The sequence below is a fragment of the Cryptomeria japonica genome, chromosome 3 (assembly GCF_030272615.1).
Source record: "Cryptomeria japonica chromosome 3, Sugi_1.0, whole genome shotgun sequence".
NCBI classification, from domain to species: domain Eukaryota; kingdom Viridiplantae; phylum Streptophyta; class Pinopsida; order Cupressales; family Cupressaceae; genus Cryptomeria; species Cryptomeria japonica.
In genome coordinates, this window is record NC_081407.1 from 509,200,409 (window position 1) to 509,221,737 (window position 21,329).

At 37.6% G+C, this 21,329-nt stretch overlaps 1 protein-coding gene across 4 annotated transcripts in view; it reads left to right on the forward strand.

The window, feature by feature from the left end:
* The window catches only part of LOC131044855 (uncharacterized), a 168,390-nt gene that overhangs the window by 120,960 nt on the left and 26,101 nt on the right, over positions 1-21,329 (forward strand). Inside the window, exons 6-7 of one of the 4 annotated variants that reach the window (XM_057978325.2) lie at positions 11,539-11,608; positions 11,849-11,904. The exons of 2 other annotated variants lie outside the window; for them this stretch is intronic. In XM_057978325.2, coding sequence (XP_057834308.1) covers positions 11,539-11,608; positions 11,849-11,856 — 78 coding nt within the window. In that variant the 3' untranslated portion in view covers positions 11,857-11,904. The remainder of the gene's footprint in view (positions 1-11,538; positions 11,609-11,848; positions 11,905-21,329) is intronic. One more of the 4 variants, XM_057978336.2, reaches the window with a different exon arrangement.

Sequence of the window (21,329 nt, forward strand, 5' to 3'; positions counted from 1 at the left end):
TTTCAACACACTTTGTTGTTTATGATCAGGAGATGGCTCGTATGCTGAAATGGGAATTGCATTCTGAGGAGACTCATCCACAAGCAAATCAGGAGGAGAAAGAGGCGTCTCAATGGAGACTGGAGGAATGACCTCATGAGGCGAGTCTGAAACTGGAGACTTAGGAGCATCATCAGATTGCTGCCCCTCTTCTGGATTGTCCAGATCGATCACCTGAACATGGAATCGTGATTTTTCCTTCCCACGAACAGTCGTCTCCTCAGGAGGAAGCACTACTGCATGACTGACTCGTAACTTGATCCTTGTGCCCGAAGATGAAGCACCCTCCTTGTTGTCAATCTGAATCTCAGATTTCCGTCCAAGAGGCCCCGTAGAATCATCTTCTTTACCAACCTTGATTTTGATAAGTCTAACAACATTACTTTTCAGCCATGCGTTAGTGTTGGCCAAGATAGGTTGAAATTTGTCAAGGATGGAGATGCACTCCTTGTGCGACCATTGGATCAAAGGAAGTGGAGCTTCCTCAACCCTTCGTGAAGTGTATTCAGGATCAAGTATATGCCCATCATCAATCATCCCTTGTGGGATATCTGCCAAGTTCAAATCAACAATTTGCTCAACAGTGAGCCTGTAGTAATCCATCTTGAGGACTTCGGCTTCTGTGCGGAGATCTACCCAGATGTCTTCAATGCGATGAACATGCAAAAAGGATTTCTTGATTTTCTCCTTCATTCCTCTATAATCAAAATCAGCTCTAGGTTTAAACCTTTTGAGCTTGATTTCTTGCAATTCAGCCTCCATGGCCTTAGCCTTCACAGATGTGACAAGGAAGTATCGACCAATTTTCAATGGGTTTGTGGTAGAGATCCCCATTCCAACCTTGTGCTTAGCAGACTGAAAAGTGTGAACAGCCATGATCTGTCTTTCCAACTCCATAAGAATTATCTTATTGGTTGGGTATCTCGGAAGCATGTATGGCTGACCATCATAGCATCCTATCCTCATATAGGTAAAGGTGGGAAATTGGAGAAACAAACACCCATACTCAGACACCTTGACCCATGCCTCATCTTATACTCTTTTGTTCCTGAGATTTCTGTCAAACTGACACATGAAATATCCGAAGAATGCATCTTGGATCATTCTGAAATGCAGTCTGCTGGGTCTCAATGGCAACTGGTCATAATATTCCCAAACTGGTATAAGCGAGCGATCACCCTTGGTAGAAAGACCTGGAAAGTGTCTAAGTGATGCTGCTAAATATACCAAATAAGAATTGATGAAGGAGGTCATGGTGGTAGGAACTGCTGCAAGTTGTTTGCATTAGGCATCGCTTATGACTTCCCCCCGTGAAATGTGATGTGACTGTCGTATGAACATAATGAACTGATACATCCATGGCTCAAAGACATTGGAATGTTCAAGGCCCATCATCCTGCTGAGAAGAGTGATGGTGTCTCCTATCTCCCATTTGAAATCACATGCTAAAAAATGCAACTAAGAACGAAAATTAAGAAAACAAGAAAATAATAAAATGAAGGAAAGAAAGGAAAGAGAACATACCCTTCTTGAAAATGCAAATGCTTCTCCAAAAATGCAACCAATTTTTGGAAAAAAGAAGGAAGACCAAAAATAGAAGCAATCCGCAATGCCAAAACCCTTAACACGTTTTTGCAAAAATGCCCCAAACTGATAAATGTAGCAGCAATCCCAAATTTGGAAGATCAAAGTGCCAATGAGAGAGCACGCCCAAAAGGATTGGAGCAAAACGCCTAAGTAGGGGTAGGAGAAATGGAGACAAGTGCTGCAAAACGTAGCCAAAGGAATAATGTGAAGAAAAACGTGGCCACCATTTCAATCTTCAATGACATCATTAAATAGCTCAAAACTTCCCCCAAACTCCATGCCTAGGTGAGAAAGGGCAAAACGATTTAGGAGTTTGCAGTTTGTTGAAGATTTAATCCCTCAAAAAGTGGCATTTATGAAAAACGTGGTTGCTGATTTAGGGTGAAAAACTAGTCAATGCATCCTCCAAATGTCACGAAAGTTGTCCAAGAATGCATGGAAATAGGATGCAAACCAAAACGCCTCCTTCCTCCAACAATCTCTCCACAAAATTTGCCTTGCAATGGTCAAAAATCGTTTTTCTTTGCATTTCAGTTTTTTTGGAACAAATAGCAAGTTCAAATTTGCATAAGGGAATGCAAATCGGGTTTTTTGGAGAAGAATACAAGTTTTAAGTTCACTTTTTCCACTTACAAGGCAAAATCAGGATTTTTTAGACAAATGACAAGTTTTATTTTTTACTTTTTCACTTGCCAAGCCAAAATCGGGTTTTTTTGGACAAATGACAAGTTTAAAAAATGGTCAAAAATGCATTTGCAAGGCAAAATCAGGTTTTTTGGAGCAAACTGCAAGTTTTAATTACTTGTAAAAGGGAAATAAAATCCCTACAACAAGTTAGAAATACTTGCACATATGTAATGGGGATTTAAAATCCCTATTACATGCAAAAACCATTAAAGTAGGGGTTTTTTGACCAAACTGCAAGTTTACTTGTAATTGAGTCAAAAAATCCCTATTTTAACTAAACAAGACCAAAAAAGAACAAAAAAGACAAAAACAAGAAAGGGAAATTTAAAACAAATTGCAAGTAACATCTTTTAATAAAGATGCACATGTAATAAGCTAAAAATTCCCCTACAACAACCAAAACAATGAATATCATTAAAACTTGCAGTTTGAAGAAAATTCTCCACCTGCAGTCGGAATTTTAAAACCCGAAATTGAAGGAAAGACATAGCAAACGAACCTAGAATTCGACTAAATTCGAGAATGGATCGAGGATTAAGCCAATCCAAGGATTAGTCGAAATTCTGTCTCGGGAAGCGTGCCATAGAGTAATTTTTTTTTTCATTTTTTCACAAAAATTTCATGTAATGGTCCTTCATTTTTGGAAACAAAAATGAGGACAACAGTCCATTTGCATATCGAGATTGTGTGTTAATAGCCCTCTCCAGAATGACTTTTAGGCATCGATCATATATATATAATAACCGATTTACCATCACTTAGATTCACAAGGGCTATATCTTAACATAGACCCACTAAAGGGATCTAACAACATGTGTATTTGTTTGTATACTTTGTCACTACATATATTCATATGTATGCTCCATGTTTGCGTATGTTCATATGTATACTTCGTGTTTTTATGTGTATGCTCCGTGTTTGGTTCATATTTGATATGTTCTAGAGATGTGAATAACTAGAAAGATATAAGTTGCATTTGAGGTCATAGATGTGTGTCATGCTTCTAATCCTCATCTTAATATATGTTAAGATCACCCATGCTTTAACACAAAAAGATATCCATAGTATGGTGCAAGCCTTGGGTTAACCAAATTAAAGAAAAAATACCAATCTCCAAAGGTTGATTTATTCAGTTATTAGAAACCTACATTGCTTGAGGACAAGCAGTTTTGGGAAGGGTGGACTGCAATGTCCCCTTGTTGAAATAGGATTTATTAATAAATAATAATAATAAATTAAAATATAAAAGAATAAAAATAAAAATTAATATAATTAAAATTTAGTTAAGTTTAATGATTGTTCAAAAGGCATGAAATGAAAAGTTGCAACTCCCTCAAACATGAGATATAAAAGGGCGAGGGAACTTCATTGGGGAAAAAAAGGAAAAAAAGGAAGAAAGAAGGGAGCAAAGTTATTAAGGAAGCATTAATGGGAAGAAGCTAAGGAAGTTGTTGAAACTTAGTAGCTTCGGTAAGATAAATGATTGAATGAGAGACTTCATTTATCTCTCATTCAATCATCTACCTTATCTATATAACTACAATCTAAATGTAGATCTCATGATTAAATAAATGAACTTGTTATAATCATCTTATATGCATAATCAATCGTACTATAATCATATTACTCATGTTGTGATTGTAATAAAATCATATCAGACTTATGATAACTATCATAGCTATCATATGATAGCATCGATTGATGCCATCATATGATAACTATAATAGTTATCATCTTAATCTCACATTATATCTATCGGTTATCTGATGATTATATTATTTGACATAACCCGATTGTTTATCGGGTGATTATATTACTTGACGTGACCCGATTGTTAATCGGTTAATTATCCTATTTGACGTGACCCGATTGGTAATCGGTTTATTATGTTAAATGACATGAACCGATAGTTATCGGTATAACACTCAAATGAAGCGGTGCCTATGCACCGATCAAGACATGTCTTGATCGGGCATGTCAAAAGACATGTCTGGTCAAGGCATTCCTTGATCGGTGGGCATTGCCTATAAATATATATGTCAATGAAATGCTGTAGGTGCATAAAAATAATTAATATTATCTTCAGCAACCTGTGACATAAGAAGCAACATAAAATATCAGTAAAAGAATAACAATATTATACAACTTCAGACTTGAACATAAATTTGAATATCATTTACATGGTATCAGAGCCACGCTGATCGAACCTGAGGCATTCAAATTTGAGAAGTTCAAACCGAAGATATAAACATCATATTTCCCATGGCTAATGTTATCAGATTTGAGGACAGACTTGAAGGAGGCGACAATTTCTCAGCATGGAAGTTCAGAATTAAAATGATTCTAAAAGAAAATAAAGTTAAATCATTCATAAGAGTTGAATCTAAAGAACTAGAGAATGAACCTGACAAATCGACATGGATTGAGGGAAATGAAAAGGCCATGAAGGTCATAGTCGATGGAGTGAGAAATCACATCATGCCAATAATAACAAAGCATGAGACTGCCTACCATATGTTCAAAGCACTCGAAAGTGCGTTTGAGATAAACAATGCAAGTAGAACCTTGGCTCTAAAAAGGGAAATAAATCATATAAGTATGAACAAAGGAGAGTCAATCAATGCATACTTTATGCGGATATCAGCCCTAAGGGATGAACTGACAACGCTTGGATATGAGATCCAGAGCAAAGAGCTAACACTCATTGCTCTAGATGGGTTGCCTAGTACATGGGAAACATTCGTCCAAGGCATTAGTGCAAGAGATAAATATCCAAAATTTGATAGGCTAAGAGCAGATTGTCTTCAAGAGGAGTCAAGGCTAAATAAGAAGGGGATCAAACAAAAGAATATAGATGAAGATCTCCATGTTCTAAATACCAACTCCAACAAGAAAAACAAGAAGAAACATTTCAAGAAGAGAAAGAACCGACATGAGAAAAGGTCATCTAAAAGAGACAACTCTCACATTCAGTGCTTTAGGTGTGATCAATATGGACACTATGTAGCAAGATGTCTGGATAGAATCAAACAACAAGCTACATTTGCAAAAGTTAAAAGGGAAGAATATGACTCCGAGAAGCATGTATTCTACTCTGCCCTCTCCAGTCAAGTATCCAATAAATCTAACACCTGGATCATTGACAGTGGGTCTTCAAGACACATCATTGGGTATAGAGAATTATTGGATTCCATGTTAGAAGAAATTGATGAGGAAGTAACCATTGGTGATGACTCTGCACATCTAGTGAAAGGCATCGGTACCTGCACCATTAAGCTGAAGACAGGCATGTCTCTTCAACTCACCAGAGTTCTATTCGTTCTTAGCATCAAGAGGAACTTAATCTCCATATCTGCACTTGAAGATGATGGGTACAGAATAACATTCATGAATGGTAAAGTCCTAGTATGGCCACAAAACTCTTCCATCAAGAAGGCTACAACCCTAGGACATAGAAAAGGCTATTTATACGAAATTTTGTAAAGATGCTGGGATTAAGAGGGAGTTCACTGTCCCTTACAACCCCCAACAAAATGGGGTTGCTGAGAGGAAAAATAGAACCATTGTAGAGGCAGCCAAAGCCATGCTTCTTGATTAAAACTTAGAAACTCATCTTTGGGCAGAAGCCTCCAACACTGCTGTATACATACAAAATAGATGCCCTCACTCCCACATTGAAGATAAAACTCTTGAAGAAGTTTTCACAGGTATAAAACTTGATATCACTCACTTTAGGATATTTGGATGCCCTGTCTACTTTCATATACCTAAAGAGAAAAAAACAAAACTAGAACCCTCTGGAAGAAAAGGAATCTTTGTTGGATATAGTGAAACCTCTAAAGCCTACAGAATATTTGTCTCTAGACATAGCAATATTGAACCTAGTAGAGATGTAATATTTAAAGAAGACATCGCCTTCAAAAGAACCAAATACTCTATTGAGTCAGAAGTCTATGTTCCATCTTCAGACATAGAAGAGGATTCCACTCCTGAGATTCAGAGGGAGTGCTCAGAAGAAAATGAATAACAAATTCCTCCCCAAGAAATTGCTAAGAAAAGACCTCTGTGGGTTCACAAAACAATGGAAGATGCAAGGGATTTTAGAGCTCCTTTAGGGACTTTTAGAGAAAGTAAGAGGCCCCGAAGATTCACTAGCCATGTAGCCCTAATGAATGATCTCTCTAAATCAAAACCTTCTAGCGTACCCGAAGCTCTTAAACATCAAGTTTGGAAAGATGCCATGTCAGAAGAATATAAATCCATCCTCAACAATGATGTATGGGAAATTGTTCCTAGGCCAAAAGGGAAATCCGTTGTCTCATCCAAGTGGCTATTCAAAATCAAACATGCTGCAGATGGTAGCATAGAGAAACATATAGCCAGGTTTGTTGCCCGGGGGTTCTCATAGAAAGAAGGAATAGACTATGATGAGACATTTGCTCCAGTTGCTAGATACACCTCTGTTAGAACAGTTTTGACCATTGCAGCAGCCAAAGGCTGGAAAGTCCATCAAATGGATGTGAAAAGCGCTTTCTTGAATGGTGAAATTGAGGAGGAAGTCTACTTAGAACAACCAGAAGGGTTTGAGATCCACAATACAGAGACACATGTGTGCAGATTAAAGAGAACTCTATATGGTCTAAAACAGGCTCCTAGGGCTTGGTATGAAAGAATTGACAACTATCTGCTGGGATTGGGATTCTCAAAGAATGATGCAGATCCAAATCTTTACTTCAAGAAAGTCAAAAGTGACGTGCTGATATTGATCTTATATGTTGATGATTTTCTGATTACAAAAGAAGATCACCTTATTGGTCAATGTAAGAAAGACCTTGAAAAGGAGTTTGATATGAAGGATTGAGGCCTTCTACATTACTTCCTTGGATTAGAAGTTTGGCAAAACTTTAACAACATTATACTTAATCAAGGAAAATACATTGTAGACATATTGAAGAGATTTGGTATGATGAACTGCAAACCCATGACTTCTCCCATGGAAACTAATCTTCACAAACTGAAGGAGGCAGCAATAGATTCCCCATTGGTAGATCCTACGCTCTACAGACAAATGATTGGATCATTAATGTACTTGGTCAATACTAGACCTGATATCTGTTATCCAGTAAATGCCTTGAGTCAATTCATGTTTGAACCTAAGGAGATTCATCTTATGGCAGTAAAACATATAATGAGATACCTTCAAGGCACTCTCAACTATGGACTCAAGTATGAGAATATTGATTTGAATCTTCACGGGTTCACTGATTCAGATTGGGCTGGAAGTGTGACTGACAAGAAAAACACCTCAGGGTGTTGCTTCAGCTTGGGTTCAACCATGATTTCTTGGATTAGCAGGAAACAATCTTCAGTAGCTCAAATCTCTACTGGGGCCGAATATATCGCAGCTTCCATGGCTGCACAGAAGCTGTATGGCTACGAAAGCTACTTGTGGGATTATTTGGAGAACCAATGAAGCCTACTATAATTCATTGTGACAATCAGAGTTGTATAAAACTCTCCGCGAACCTTGTATTTCATGATAGATCCAAACACATTGAGATCCCTTATCACTATGTGAGAGATATGGTGGATAGGAATGTGATTCAGTTGCAGTATATCAGTACAGGAGACCAGACAACAGACATATTGACCAAACCTCTAGCTAGAGTGAAAGTTGAACACTTCAGAAAAGGTCTTGGTATGATTGAGTTATAATCAGTTTTGTAATCTGTACTAATATATGAGATGTTTAATGTGTAAACTTCTTTTGTCGTGTAATGACTTTATGGGTTCCACCCCCTGTGTACATTTCTAAAAGGTGACGATCTTTTAGACTATGAACACTTGTATTAAACATTATGAGGTGATGATCTTGTAATGTTGATATCATGTTGACTTGATATCACTGTGACTCATGGATGTGCCATGATATGTTATGGTAGACATTATGTGACGTAATGCCAGTGCACATACCATAACCTGGATATAAGGGAATTCAACATTCTCAAGTATTTTATCCAAGGTATCGCGTGTTATGCGATACTGATATCACGTGTTATGTGATATCTATATCACGAGATGATGTGATATATTCTTGTGTCACTCATTACGTGATGCATCATGTCACGAGCATATGTGATATGATCCTTTGTATTACGAAGTCGTGTAACACATTTTATTATGAGAAATATGATGCTTATTTTTACATAGGTCTCCAGTTATCTTCCCTAGCTAAGAGGGAGTGTTGAAACTTAGTAGCTTCGGTAAGATAAATGATTGAATGAGAGACTTCATTTATCTCTCATTCAATCATCTACCTTATCGATATAACTACAATCTAAATGTAGACCTCATGATTAAATAAATGAACTTGTTATAATCATCTTATATGCATAATCGATCGTACTATAATCATATTACTCATGCTGTGATTGTAATAAAATCAGACCAGACTTATGATAACTATCATAGCTATCATATGATAACTATAGTAGTTATCATCTTAATCTCACATTATATCGATTGGTTATCTGATGATTATATTATTTGACATAACCCGATTGTTTATGGGGTGATTATATTACTTGACGTGACCTGATTGTTAATCGATTAATTATACTATCTGACGTGACCCGATTGGTAATCAGTTTATTATGTTAAATGGCGTGAACCAATAGTTATCGGTATAACACTCAAATGAAGCGGTGCCTATGCACCGATCAAGACATGTCTTGATCGGGCATGTCAAAAGACATGTCCGGTCAAGGCATGCCTTGATTGGTGGGCATTGCCTATACATATATATGCCAATGAAATGTTGTTGGTGCATAGAAATAATTAATGTTATCTTCAGCAACCTGTGACATAAGAAGCAACAGAAAATATTAGTAAAAGAATAACAATATTATACAACTTCAGACTTGAACATAAATTTGAATATCATTTACAGAAGTGACTCTTTCAAAGGAGTAGCGATGATGAAAGGTTGTGACCCTTTCGAAGGGTGGTACTTGTGAAAGGTTATGACCATTAAGAAGAGGTGTGACTCTCCCTCACATTGGAGGATATAAAGTGGAGAAGTTTTCATTTGAGAAGGAAGGATCCATGGAATAGAGCAAAATATCTGAAGCATTCAAAGCAGATTTAGGAGTAGACCTAAATCAGAACTATAAGAAACTCTGGAAGAATGATATGAACATTTATCAAAGAGATCAGAACACAAATACAAATCCGCAAAATATAATAAAGCAAACATTGAAGGAAAAGAAGAGGAAACATTAAATGAAAATCAATAATGAGAGAATCAGACCTGATGGAATAGAAAGGATTCTCACACACATATATATATCTGAGTGTAGGCAGCAGGTCAGATTTGTATAAACAGCAAACTTGTGCATTTAAAGAGGGAAACAACATTGAATTGAATCTGTCCAAATTACCACAACAGACTAAAAATACATAACTTCCAATAATTCTGCAAGTATATTGAGCAAGATTTAGTGTCCTCCCAAAAGGGGACATTACATTGATATACACCATATCGTTCTTGATTCTTTTCGAAGTAATAAACACATGCCCTTCATACGAAAGCCTAATGCAGAGATAAGAGCTGTCTGACAGGCTCAAAAACTCTGCTTAACAGTGAATTTTATTTCTTGGAAAATAATGAATCATTTTTTTGAAATCCATAAGGTACTGGTCTCCTATAATTCTCTTATCATATAAATACAATCGAAGAAAATTGTTTTTAGTAGAATCTTTGTCCAAGTTGAAAGAATTGATTAAAAAAAGTGTCCAATCATTGCGTCTTGGAATCTTCTAAAATCCTAGTTTTTTGATAGTGAGGGAAAACTTGGCTCATACTAGCATCATTTGAAAGGCAACACTCTTGTAAGATGTTGAAGCCATGTTTTCTGGTACTCCATTCAGTGATTATGAAATATCAATCTGCTGATAAGTAAATGAGAAGATGTAATGACGAGATGGAGTAGTACAAAATCAAAGATATGAGCTAGTAGCTTTAGCACCAAGCATTTAGAGTACTTTATTTAATCTCATGCTTTTGACAAAGGATTTTCCAATTTCTATGATCTTGATTTCTAGAGTTCCCGAGCTAAGCTTTTTTATTTGGTAACTCAAATGAGGGGTAAGGGCCCTCTCTATTATGTAATGCCTCTTTTTAGTATTTTAATAGCCCTGCAATTTTTGCGAGGTTCCTATCTATGCAACAGTCAAGAACCTCTAGAATACGATATTAAGTAGAATACTATGTTACTGGGGACGCATCCTCGGTTTTTTTCTTAGGCATCCCCTTCCCAAGGACAGGGGATGCCCAGGGGACGTCCCCATAAATTTTGCATATTGACAGTGAATTTTGACAATGAATTCTAATAGCAATTTGACTTTGACTCTCAATTTAACACAAATTTGGCATAAGAATTCTTCTAGTTCTTATATGTTAAGGTTCTATATTGTTTATGTGCATGCTGTATCCATGTTTTCATATGAATATTTTAAATTTCCCTATATATTTTAATTTCTCCTATTTTTATATAGCTGCTGCCCCTAGCTGTCCCCAAAATTGGCCAAAAAAATCGCCATCCTAGAAACGCATTCCCTCATCCCTTGCCATCCCCATCCCAAAAACTTGGGTTAATGTAGGTAGAATATTTATTCAACGTAATTACAACAACAAGTTTCTACTTATTGTTTAACATAGAATTCTGCATTATGAAATGTTTGACTTTATTGATGCAAACAACAATTTATCAAATTTGCTACTAACAAATTACCATTGAACATTGTGAATATAATTACTGTAACGTTGTAAATTGCACCCTGTGCAATTCCACATCACATAAGCGCCTTTACTCTAAACTGATTGGAATCATTCGTCACCTATATGTCTTTTTTCCCACATGGATTGCCTTGTCAACTTAGAATCTGGCCTTTTATTGACCATGTAGACCATTTGAGTAATGGACTTTAGCGCGCCACAGAGACGTCCACGCACCGCGCTAGCGTCCTGCAAATATGTTAGTCCGCAGGTGGTCATTTGAGCATTAGGCCTACGCCTAGAAGAGTTTGTAACACCTCTATCTGTGGCCACTAACATCAAAATTCTTCTTGGGGGTCTATATCTCATGCATTTCAGATGATTTTGGGACTTCTTGATCACTTGGCGAATTTCTAAAACTCTTGGCACGTTTTCTATATCTCTTACAGGTTTTCTATTCAGTATCCGCCATTATCACATCCTTTGGAGAGCTCTTGGAACTCAACTCCGTTCATCTAGGTGATAATTTCTTGAGTACTGAAGGGGAGTTTTTCTCTCTCTCTTTCTTCGCTTGTATATTCATTGCTTTTATCTAGCATATCAATCGTTCTATCTATTTTCTTTCATCTTTATCATTTATCTTTCCCTCCTGGCTATTATTTGGGTTGTCCGTGGAGGTGGAAACACCAAAACGAGGGTCTAACTGAGGCATACCTCTAAACACAACCCCCAACATTTTCTCTTTTTGCTTGTGTGCAGGTTTGTAATTGAGAGAAAGAGCTCATCTTGCTGGAGGCTTCAATCATGGACCGATTGTAAGCTTCCTTTACTTTCTTTCATCCTCTTTTAACTGTTCACATTCTGTACCTTCTATTTTATTTATCACAACATTGTTATTTTAGTTATTTTATTGCATCCCCGTCTACTGTATGGTCTTTGTACTCTATGTTAGCACGCTGCTCTAGTATCCCAGTTCTGCGCATTCATCCTAAAGACAAAGACTTAGCAGAGTCATCTAGAGGCTTTCTTTGTTGCTTGATTGTTTGGTTTTGGTGTTTGCATCCCCTGGTTCACCTTTAGTGCCAGTTTAAGTGAGGGAGAGAGAAGGTAGGTTTGCTCCTTAAGGTTTATCACTTCAAGGGTAGCAAATTGTAAGGAAAGCAAGTGCGAAATTCGCTTTCCTAATGTCAGTTTGCAGGGGAGAACAGACTAGTGTATACAAATTTTCAACATTTACAGAAAATGGCACAAGCATGAGCATACACAAATAAACAACACAGAGAGAGAACACACAAAATTAACGTGGGAAAACCCTTTCGGGAGAAAACCCCACCACTAACAGATAACGACTATATTAACAGTATGTCAAAAATACAATAAAGTCCGATCTGCAGACTTCCTTCACTCTGTCAAACAATTGTTCCAGATGAAACAAAAACCACATGGGTCAAAACTCAATTACAGATTGCTCAATAGCTATTCTGGTTCATCACCATTCATTCAGTTCACATTCGGCTTCAAATACGAGACTGGTCGACCGTTACATCTACCCGAGACGGTTGGGAAGTCGAACTGTTTCTGTTGATCTGCAATCATGGAAAATCAATTATCCCACATGCAACAGAGAGTCGGGTCAGTTCGTATTCATATACACCGACAGTCTCATCCTTAGTGTTCGAGTGTTCACCTTTTTGGACTTCGGTTCCATTGCACATCCGCGACCGGTCTCCACTCCATCGGCCATTAGACAGACCACAAGCATGTTACTCTGATCTCCCGATGAACCGGTAGACGACTTCACCAAAGCAGCTCCAAAAACGGTCGGCTCCATCGGACCATCGGTATAGCCTTCAACCGGTAGATCCGACCTCCCAATGATACCCGATCGCCGAAGGTGACTCCATTGAGGCATCGACCAGACACATGAAATGTTACCCTGATCTCCGATAACTGGTAGGCGACCTTATCGGCTCATCGGAACCAATATTGCAATGTTACCTCGATCTTGCATTGTTATCCCGATAACCTAAGGTGGTCTCCTCTAGACATCGACACACGCCCAAAACTGCTATCCCGATAAGCGAAGCGCTCCGAGACAAACAAAGTGGACTCATCCGGACTTTGGCATAACTTCAAACAGGTCGACCCGATTGTCGATATCAACCCCATTGCCGAAGGCGACTTCATCGGGTATCGGCTTAACTCCAGACCGAAACCTCCGATAGCCGATGACAACCCGCACCGCCTAAGATAGCTCCATCGGGTCATCGACACAACGCTAGTCGACTTCGTAGGGTCATCGGGATAACGTCAAACCTGCTTCTCCGATGGAAGAAGAGACATCGGCAAGAGTTAACCCGATCAGGATGAACCAATGTCAAGTGAATTAGAGGCACATTTCCAACAAACTCCCACTTAACAAGGAATTCACTGGACTGATTACCATTTCAGACGTTACTGAGGAACATGGGTATCAAGACCCATAGAATTTGAACACCACCTGAACTTGTGCGTGCTCACTGGTTTCGTCAAGGCATCTGCAACATTTTCCAGAGTGTCTACCTTGTTAAGATAGACTTTTCCATCTTCCACCATGTTGCGAATGAAGTGATACTGAACATCAGCAGGCTTTGATCTGGCATGGAAAGTAGGATTCTTTGCCAAACATATGGCAATCTGACTATCACTCTAGATTTCAACGTGCCCTGCATCAAAACCAATATCTGAACTCAAACGCCTAAGCCAGATTGCTTCTTTACAAGCATGTGTGGCCACCATGTATTCTGCCTCTGTAGTGGACAAAGCGACTACAGCTTCCCACTTGCTCATCCAACTAATTGCTCCACCATTCAGGACAAAAACATACCCACTAGTGGATCTCCTGCTGTCAATATCCCCTGCCCAATCAGAATTCGTATAACCACAAATGCTGAGAGTTCTCTTTGAATCCTTCAGGTTACCATGATAACACAATGCAAAGTTTGAAGTACCCTTTAGATATCTAAACACTCTCTTTACAACATCCCAGTGCGGCTTTCCTGGATTCTACATAAACCTGCTAAGTACTCCCACTGGTTGGGCAATGTCTAGTCTTGTACAAACCATAGCATACATCAGATTGCCTATAGCACTTGCATAAGGTACACTTTTCATGTCTTCAATCTCTTTTGGAGATTTCAGACTGTCAAGCACAGACAACTTAGTTCCCTGCAAGATGGGAACAACCTGTGGTTTACAGTCAGACATATGAAACCTGTCAAGAACATTGGTTATATACTTTCTCTGGCTGAGCCAAAGTTTCCTCTGAGATCCCCTTTTGATCTCCATTCCCAGAATATAATTTGTTGGTCCTAAGTCCTTCATTTCAAATTTCATAGAAAGTTGAGATTTTAAATTTGAGATCATACCTTTTGTGTTTCCTATGAACAACATATCATCTACATACAAAGCTATGATAAGAATCCTATCACCATCAATTTTGTAGTAAACACAATGATCAACATTTGATCTCACAAATCCCAAGGACAAAACAAATGTATCATACTTTTGATACCACATTTTGGGAGACTGTTTCAAACCATACAAAGACTTCTTGAGTTTGCATACCAGATGTTCTTTACCTTTTTCCACAAAATGCTCAGGCTAGGACATATAAATTTCTTCTTCAAGATCACCATGAAGAAATGTTGTCTTCACATCCATCTGCTCAATCTCCCAATCATATGTTGCTGCAAGTGACAAGAGAAATTTGATAGATGTCAGCTTACCTACAGGAGAGAAGATTTATCCATAGTCAATACCTTCCTTTTGCAAATACCCCTTTGCAACCAGTCTTGCTTTGTACTTGTCAATGCTGCCATTTGGACCATACTTCCTTTTGAACACCCACTTGCAGCCTACAGGCTTTCTGCCTTTAGGCAATGGCACCAAATCCCAAGTTCCATTTTTATCCAATGATGACATTTCATCATTCATGGCTTCCAATTAGGAATCTGAATCAGGTATTTCAATTGCTTCTTTGACAGTCCTAGGCTCATCAGTATTTGCAAGTAAAGCATAAGCACAATTAACATTCAACATAGAATGACTGTACTTATTAGGTGTATACCTATTAGGTTGCCACCTCTTTCGAGTAGATCTTCTCAACTTTGGTGTTGAGGCTTCTTGAAGTTCCATAGGAGGCTCATCATGTTCTTCTTCAGAACTACTTGAACTCTCCTCATCTTCAGGTATCTGTGGAGATTCTTCTTTGGCTGGAGGAATTTCAACCTCAGCTTCTCCTTTCTTTTCTATATTATGATCTAGTGACATAGGCTTCAGCTCTTGAAAAATCACACTTCTGTTGTACACAACCTTACCAGTCACTTGATTCCAAAGTTTGTATCCTTTCACACCAACTCCATAGCCAATGAAAATACATTTCACCGCTTTTTTATCCAACTTAGATCTATTCACATCAGGCACATGAGCATATGCCTCTGCACCAAAAACACGAAGGTGCCTTAAAGAAGGTTTCTTACCAGACCATGCTTCCATAGGTGTTTTGTCAACCAATGCTGAAGTAGGGGAACGATTCAACAAGTAACACATTGTAGCAACTGCTTCAGCCCAGAATGTTTGTTCCTGCCCAGCTCCGGTCAACATGCTTCTTGCTTTCTTCATTAGAGACCGATTCAACCTTTCAACGACTCCATTTTGTTGTGGAGTGTAAGGTACAATCTTATATCTCTTAATTCCATGATCAACACAGTACTTGTCGAAATCTGCACTACAATTTTCACCACCATTGTCTGTTCTTAAACATTTTGTTGGTTGAAAATTTTGTACACTTGGGGAAATATACAAAATTGTGGTTTCAACCACAGCACACGAGTAAAAACTCTCCTAATTAAGGGAAGGCTCCCCCTATCTAACTACAACTTGGAAAATAAAATGGGATGGGACAGCAATCTTTCTTCTTTTTTCAAGAAAGTCAATATCCTTTTCTCTTCATAGAAAATGATAGCGATTAAATAACAACAGTAACCACTTTCAAGTGAAAATAAGAGAAAGGAAATGAAGTTTCCTGAAAGCGCAAAGACTTCCGTCACTTCCTTCGGGACGGGACAACAATATCAAGCTCAAAGATTTGACTATTGGAAGTCCTATCTACCCTTTGCTATACTAAATTTTTACAACGAATAAAAGATAACAACTCAAAGACTAGAATAATCTATTCTTTCAACACAAAGACAAGAACTAATGCAAGCTCAAAGACTTGCTGCTATTTCTTATCAAACAATGATTTTTCTCAAGAATGGATGCAAGCTCAAAGACTTGCTGCTCCTTCAAGAGAGTTTCCTATTTTAATTAATCTTCTCTACTTGCAGCTCAAAGACTTCAAATCAGATTGGACTAAGCTCCTTTAGAAACACTTGGCATAAAAGAATTAAAAGATTCAAACTCAAACATGTAGCTCAAAGACTCAAAACTTGAGTAATCCTTCTTTATTATTCTTCAAAAACTTTCGATCCACATACATAAGCTCAAAGCCTTCTTGCTGTAAATTTGGCAGAGTTTTTGCTTGCTTTCCAAAAGATCAAAATTACAATAGACTCCTCCAATATTTATAGAAGAGGAGCCTTGAGAAAAAGGTGGGAAGATCCTAACTAACTTGAGAGATTCTCTCAACCACCAAGACTCATTCAATAAATAACTGAGACTTCATTAACTAACTAAGAGTTACTCCAACTAACTAAGACTTATTCCAACTACAGTCCTAATCGGACACAACTTGTAGTTGTCTTACATGTAATTACAAAAGTGGAAGTAATGTGTAACTTGCATTTTACAAAAAATACTTTTACATGTAACTTGTCAAAACGAAATTACAAATGCATAACTAAAACTATTCCATGTGTCTAAAGACACGATTCTAACTGCATCATCCTTTGTCCGTGATGATCTTCATGTTGCTTCAGGATGCTAGAAGTTTGAAGTATTCTGGGTTGGTAAAGACATCTTGAACCGGAATGGGAACTTGCATCCTTATTTTCTTGCTTGGGGTAGTACTGGTTTTTCAAGAGGGAAAGGGCGGCCTTCCTCTTTTTATGTCATGACCATCTTTGTCTTGAAAGCATTTTATGCTCTCAACCATGAATTGTTGTTGTATTTCTTCTTTGTATCATTTTTCATTCTTGAAATTTGCTTGAAAAATAAGGCCCATGCCTTAATCCATTGATTTGGTAGATCGTGTGTGCAAACCGAACTGACAAGGGAAGAGAGAAATTGATGCAAAAATGGGCTCACAAGTGAATTTCGGGTTTTGGAAGTTGCATTACATGTGTGGGAAAAACAAGAGCATTAACTTGCAATTGCAGGGAACAAACATGCAACTTCATATGTGTAATGGGTAACTACAAATTTGCACTTGTAATTGGACCTTTAGAACTCATTTTCAAGTGTTTTTTGAGTGCATTTTGGACCAATTTCGGGTTCTGGATGGCTGACCGCAGGTAGACTTTTAATGGGGAAAATGAATGAAGGTGTGAAATGAGTGGATGAAATGGTATGTACGGATGATGGAAATGAATATGGAAAGATTTTGGGAAGATCATCTTCAAGAAAATGGGAAGAAATTTCAACATGTAATCCGGGTCTAAAAACCCGATTTTGAAAGGATGGGTATTTCTCATCTTTGCAACTTGAAATTTCAACAAAAGATGGTTAAATCTTTTATCCGTAAGGGAAGAACAATGATTTTCATCCAACTTGTAATCGGGATTTAAAATCCGAATACAAGTAAAGAGGGGAAATGAGGAAGAACAATGCAATTCTAAAATTGCTTTACAAAGGGGAAAATCTCTCTCACAAAATCTGATTTTTGGGGAAGAACCAACCATTTACAAATTTACAACTAGAAAGGAAAAACAAGAAAACAAGAAAACAAGGAAAATGAAACAAGAAGAAAATAAATCTTACCTTGCTCCAATATGAAAATGCCTCTCCAAAAGATGATCAATCTTTGAAATAAAGAAGAATATCTCTTAAAAACAAATTAACCGCATTCCAAAACCCTAGCCACGTTTTTGAAAAAAATGCCCAAAACTGAAAAACGTGGCAGCAAATGCATGAGAAATGGCATGGAAAATGGCCAAAACTCTTTCTAACCTCAACGCCTTAGCATACCAAGCCAAAATGATTCATAACATTGCTGATTCGTGGCATTCCAAATGGCAAAAAAACGTGGTTTTTGGTAAAAACGTGGCTGCTGTTATAAAGCTAAAAACCAACAATCTTAACCTCCATGTGGCGTGAAAGGTGTTTGAAAATGCATAAAAATAGGGAGGAATCCAAAATGCCTTCTATCTCCCAAAAAATCTCCACAAAAATTTGCTAAAAATCCTCAAAAAACATGTTTTTCCTTGCAATTCGGGTTTTTTGGAATAAATAGCAAGTTTAAAATGCATGAAACAATGAAAATCGGGTTTTTTAGAAGATATAACAAGTTTAAAATTTCACTTTTTCAACATGTTAGGCAAAATCGGGATTTTTTGGCCAAATAGCAAGTTTAAAATGTCAAAAATGCACTTTATGAGCAAAATCGGGTTTTTTAGACCAAAGTGCAAGTTTTAAATTGTCACTTTTTCACTAACAAGGCAAAATCGGGATTTTTGGAGAGAGATGCAAGTTTTATGCACTTGTAAAAGGGAAATAAAACCCCTACAACAAGTTAGAAATACTTGCACATATGTAATGGAGATTTAAAATCCCTATTACATGTGAAAACCATTAAAGTAGGGGTTTTTAGACCAAACTGCAAGTTTACTTGTAATTGAGCCAAAAAATCCCTATTTAACTAAACAAGACTAAAAACAATAAAAAAAATAAAAACAACAAAGGGGAAATTTAAAACAAATTTGTTGGTTGAAAATTTTGTACACTTGGGGAAATATACAAAATTGTGGTTTCAACCACAGCACACGAGTAAAAACTCTCCTAATTAAGGGAAGGCTCCCCCTATCTAACTACAACTTGGAAAATAAAATGGAATGGAACAACAATCTTTCTTCTTTTTTCAAGAAAAACAATATCCTTTTCTCTTCACAGAAAATGATAGCGATTGAATAATAGCAGTAACCACTTTCAAGTGAAATAAGAGAAAGGAAATGAAGTTTCTTGAAAGCTCAAAGACATCCGTCACTTCCTTCGGGACGGGACAACAATATCAAGCTCAAAGACTTGACTATTGGAAGTCCTATCTACCCTTTGCTATACTAAATTTTACAACGAATAAAAGATAACAGCTCAAAGACTGAAATAATCTATTCTTTTAACACAAAGACAAGAACTAATGCAAGCTCAAAGACTTGCTGCTATTTCTTATCAAACAGTAATTTTTCCTCAAGAATAGACGCAAGCTCAAAGACTTGCTGCTCCTTCAAGAGAGTTTCCTATTTTAATTAATCTTCTCTACTTGCAGCTCAAAGACTTCAAATCAGATTGGACTAAGCTTCTTTAGAAACACTTTGCATAGAAGAAATAAAAAAATTCAAACTCAAACATGTAGCTCAAAGACTCAAAACTTGAGTAATCCTTCTTTCTTATTCTTCAAAACCTTCAATTCACATACATAAGCTCAAAGACTTCTTGCTGTAAATTTGGCAGAGTTTTTACTTGCTTTCCCAAAAGATATATTTACAATGGACCTCTCAAGTATTTATAGAAGAGGAGCCTTGAGAAAAAGGTGGGAGGATCCTAACTAACTTGAGAGATTCTCTCAACCACCAAGACTCATTCAATAAATAACTGAGACTTCATTAACTAACTAAGAGTTACTCTAACTAACTAAGACTTATTCCAACTACAGTCCTAATCGGACACAACTTGTAGTTGCCTTACATGTAATTACAAAAGTGCAAGTAATGTGTAACTTGCATTTTACAAAAAATACTTTTACATGTAACTTGTCAAAACAAAATTACAACTAAAGATTACAAAAGAGGGAAAATTCAACTAAGTGTTGAAAAACACTTAAGTTGCATTTTGTGAAGACACGAATCCTTGAAATTTCCAGATGTTCGCTTGTAGTTCCTCGGGATTCGGTTCATGGGTGTTCTTAGCAACAACCATAGTCTTCACAATAGTGTTGTGACAACGGAGCAGCGCGGAATTGTCTTTATCCAGGATAGACTGGATCTCATGCAAAAAGGCTTGGTGTTTCATCAATGTTTGAATTGAAGCTGCCGAGAATTGTTCGCTCCTCCATTCATTATGAATCGTCATCTGTAAATCAGCAAGAACCTCTTCTTCTGGAATCAGCTCTCCATCCTGACTTACTATATTGCAAGAGGCCCTTTCACAATGTGAGACAATACCTCGATAGACTTCATCCCGGAATCTCCTTGCATCACTGATCTCCTCAATGAGGGATTTAAGAACAAGGGTCTTGTTTTCCATGAGTTCTTCAAATTCCAAGTACATGACCCTGGAAGAGATGATGGCGTGCTCCTGCAAAATACTCAACTGTTGTTGGGGCATGGTACGCCAGATTGCCAGACTTTTCTCAACACTTTCCAGATTTTTTTTGAAAGTGTCAGAATTCTGATCCAGTTTCTCCTCAATGGTTTCCAACTTAGACATTATTTGAAAAATGTCTTTTACCACTTGTACACATTGATCATGAAGCTGATCAACCCAGGAATCCAGTGCTTGTACTTTCTGAGCAGCCCTTTCCACTCCACGAATCGATTCTTGGGAACCAGAAGAACCTATGGAGTTACTCCCTTCAGCAGCAGGTTTTGTGATTTTATGAATGGCTGCCATGAGCTGTCGGTTTTCTTCTTCTAGTTTGTCTTTCTTTGCAAGAAGATTGTCACACCTTTGCACTAGTGAAGCAACAAAAAACTGAGCATCATGTTTAATGACCTCATGTGTTTGCTTGCCCAATTCTACCCTTGTAACCTTATAATCAGCAGCTGACATTTCATCAAGTGGTTTATCTGCAATAGGCTCCACAATTTCAGCTACTTTCATCTTGTTGCTATCAACAGTTACCCTAGAGATAGTTTTTGCCTTCTTAGCAACTTTGGATCTGGACTGTTTGAGTTGCTGGTAGTCAAAGGCATCAGGTGAGATCTCTTGCTTCTTCCTTTTCGGGGTGAAAGAACTAAGCCATGGAGGCAAAGTCATCAACTCACTTCTAGTAGCAGCCGTAGGCAAAGGAGAAGCAGTTTCTGTTTGAATTACCGTGGTCACCCTG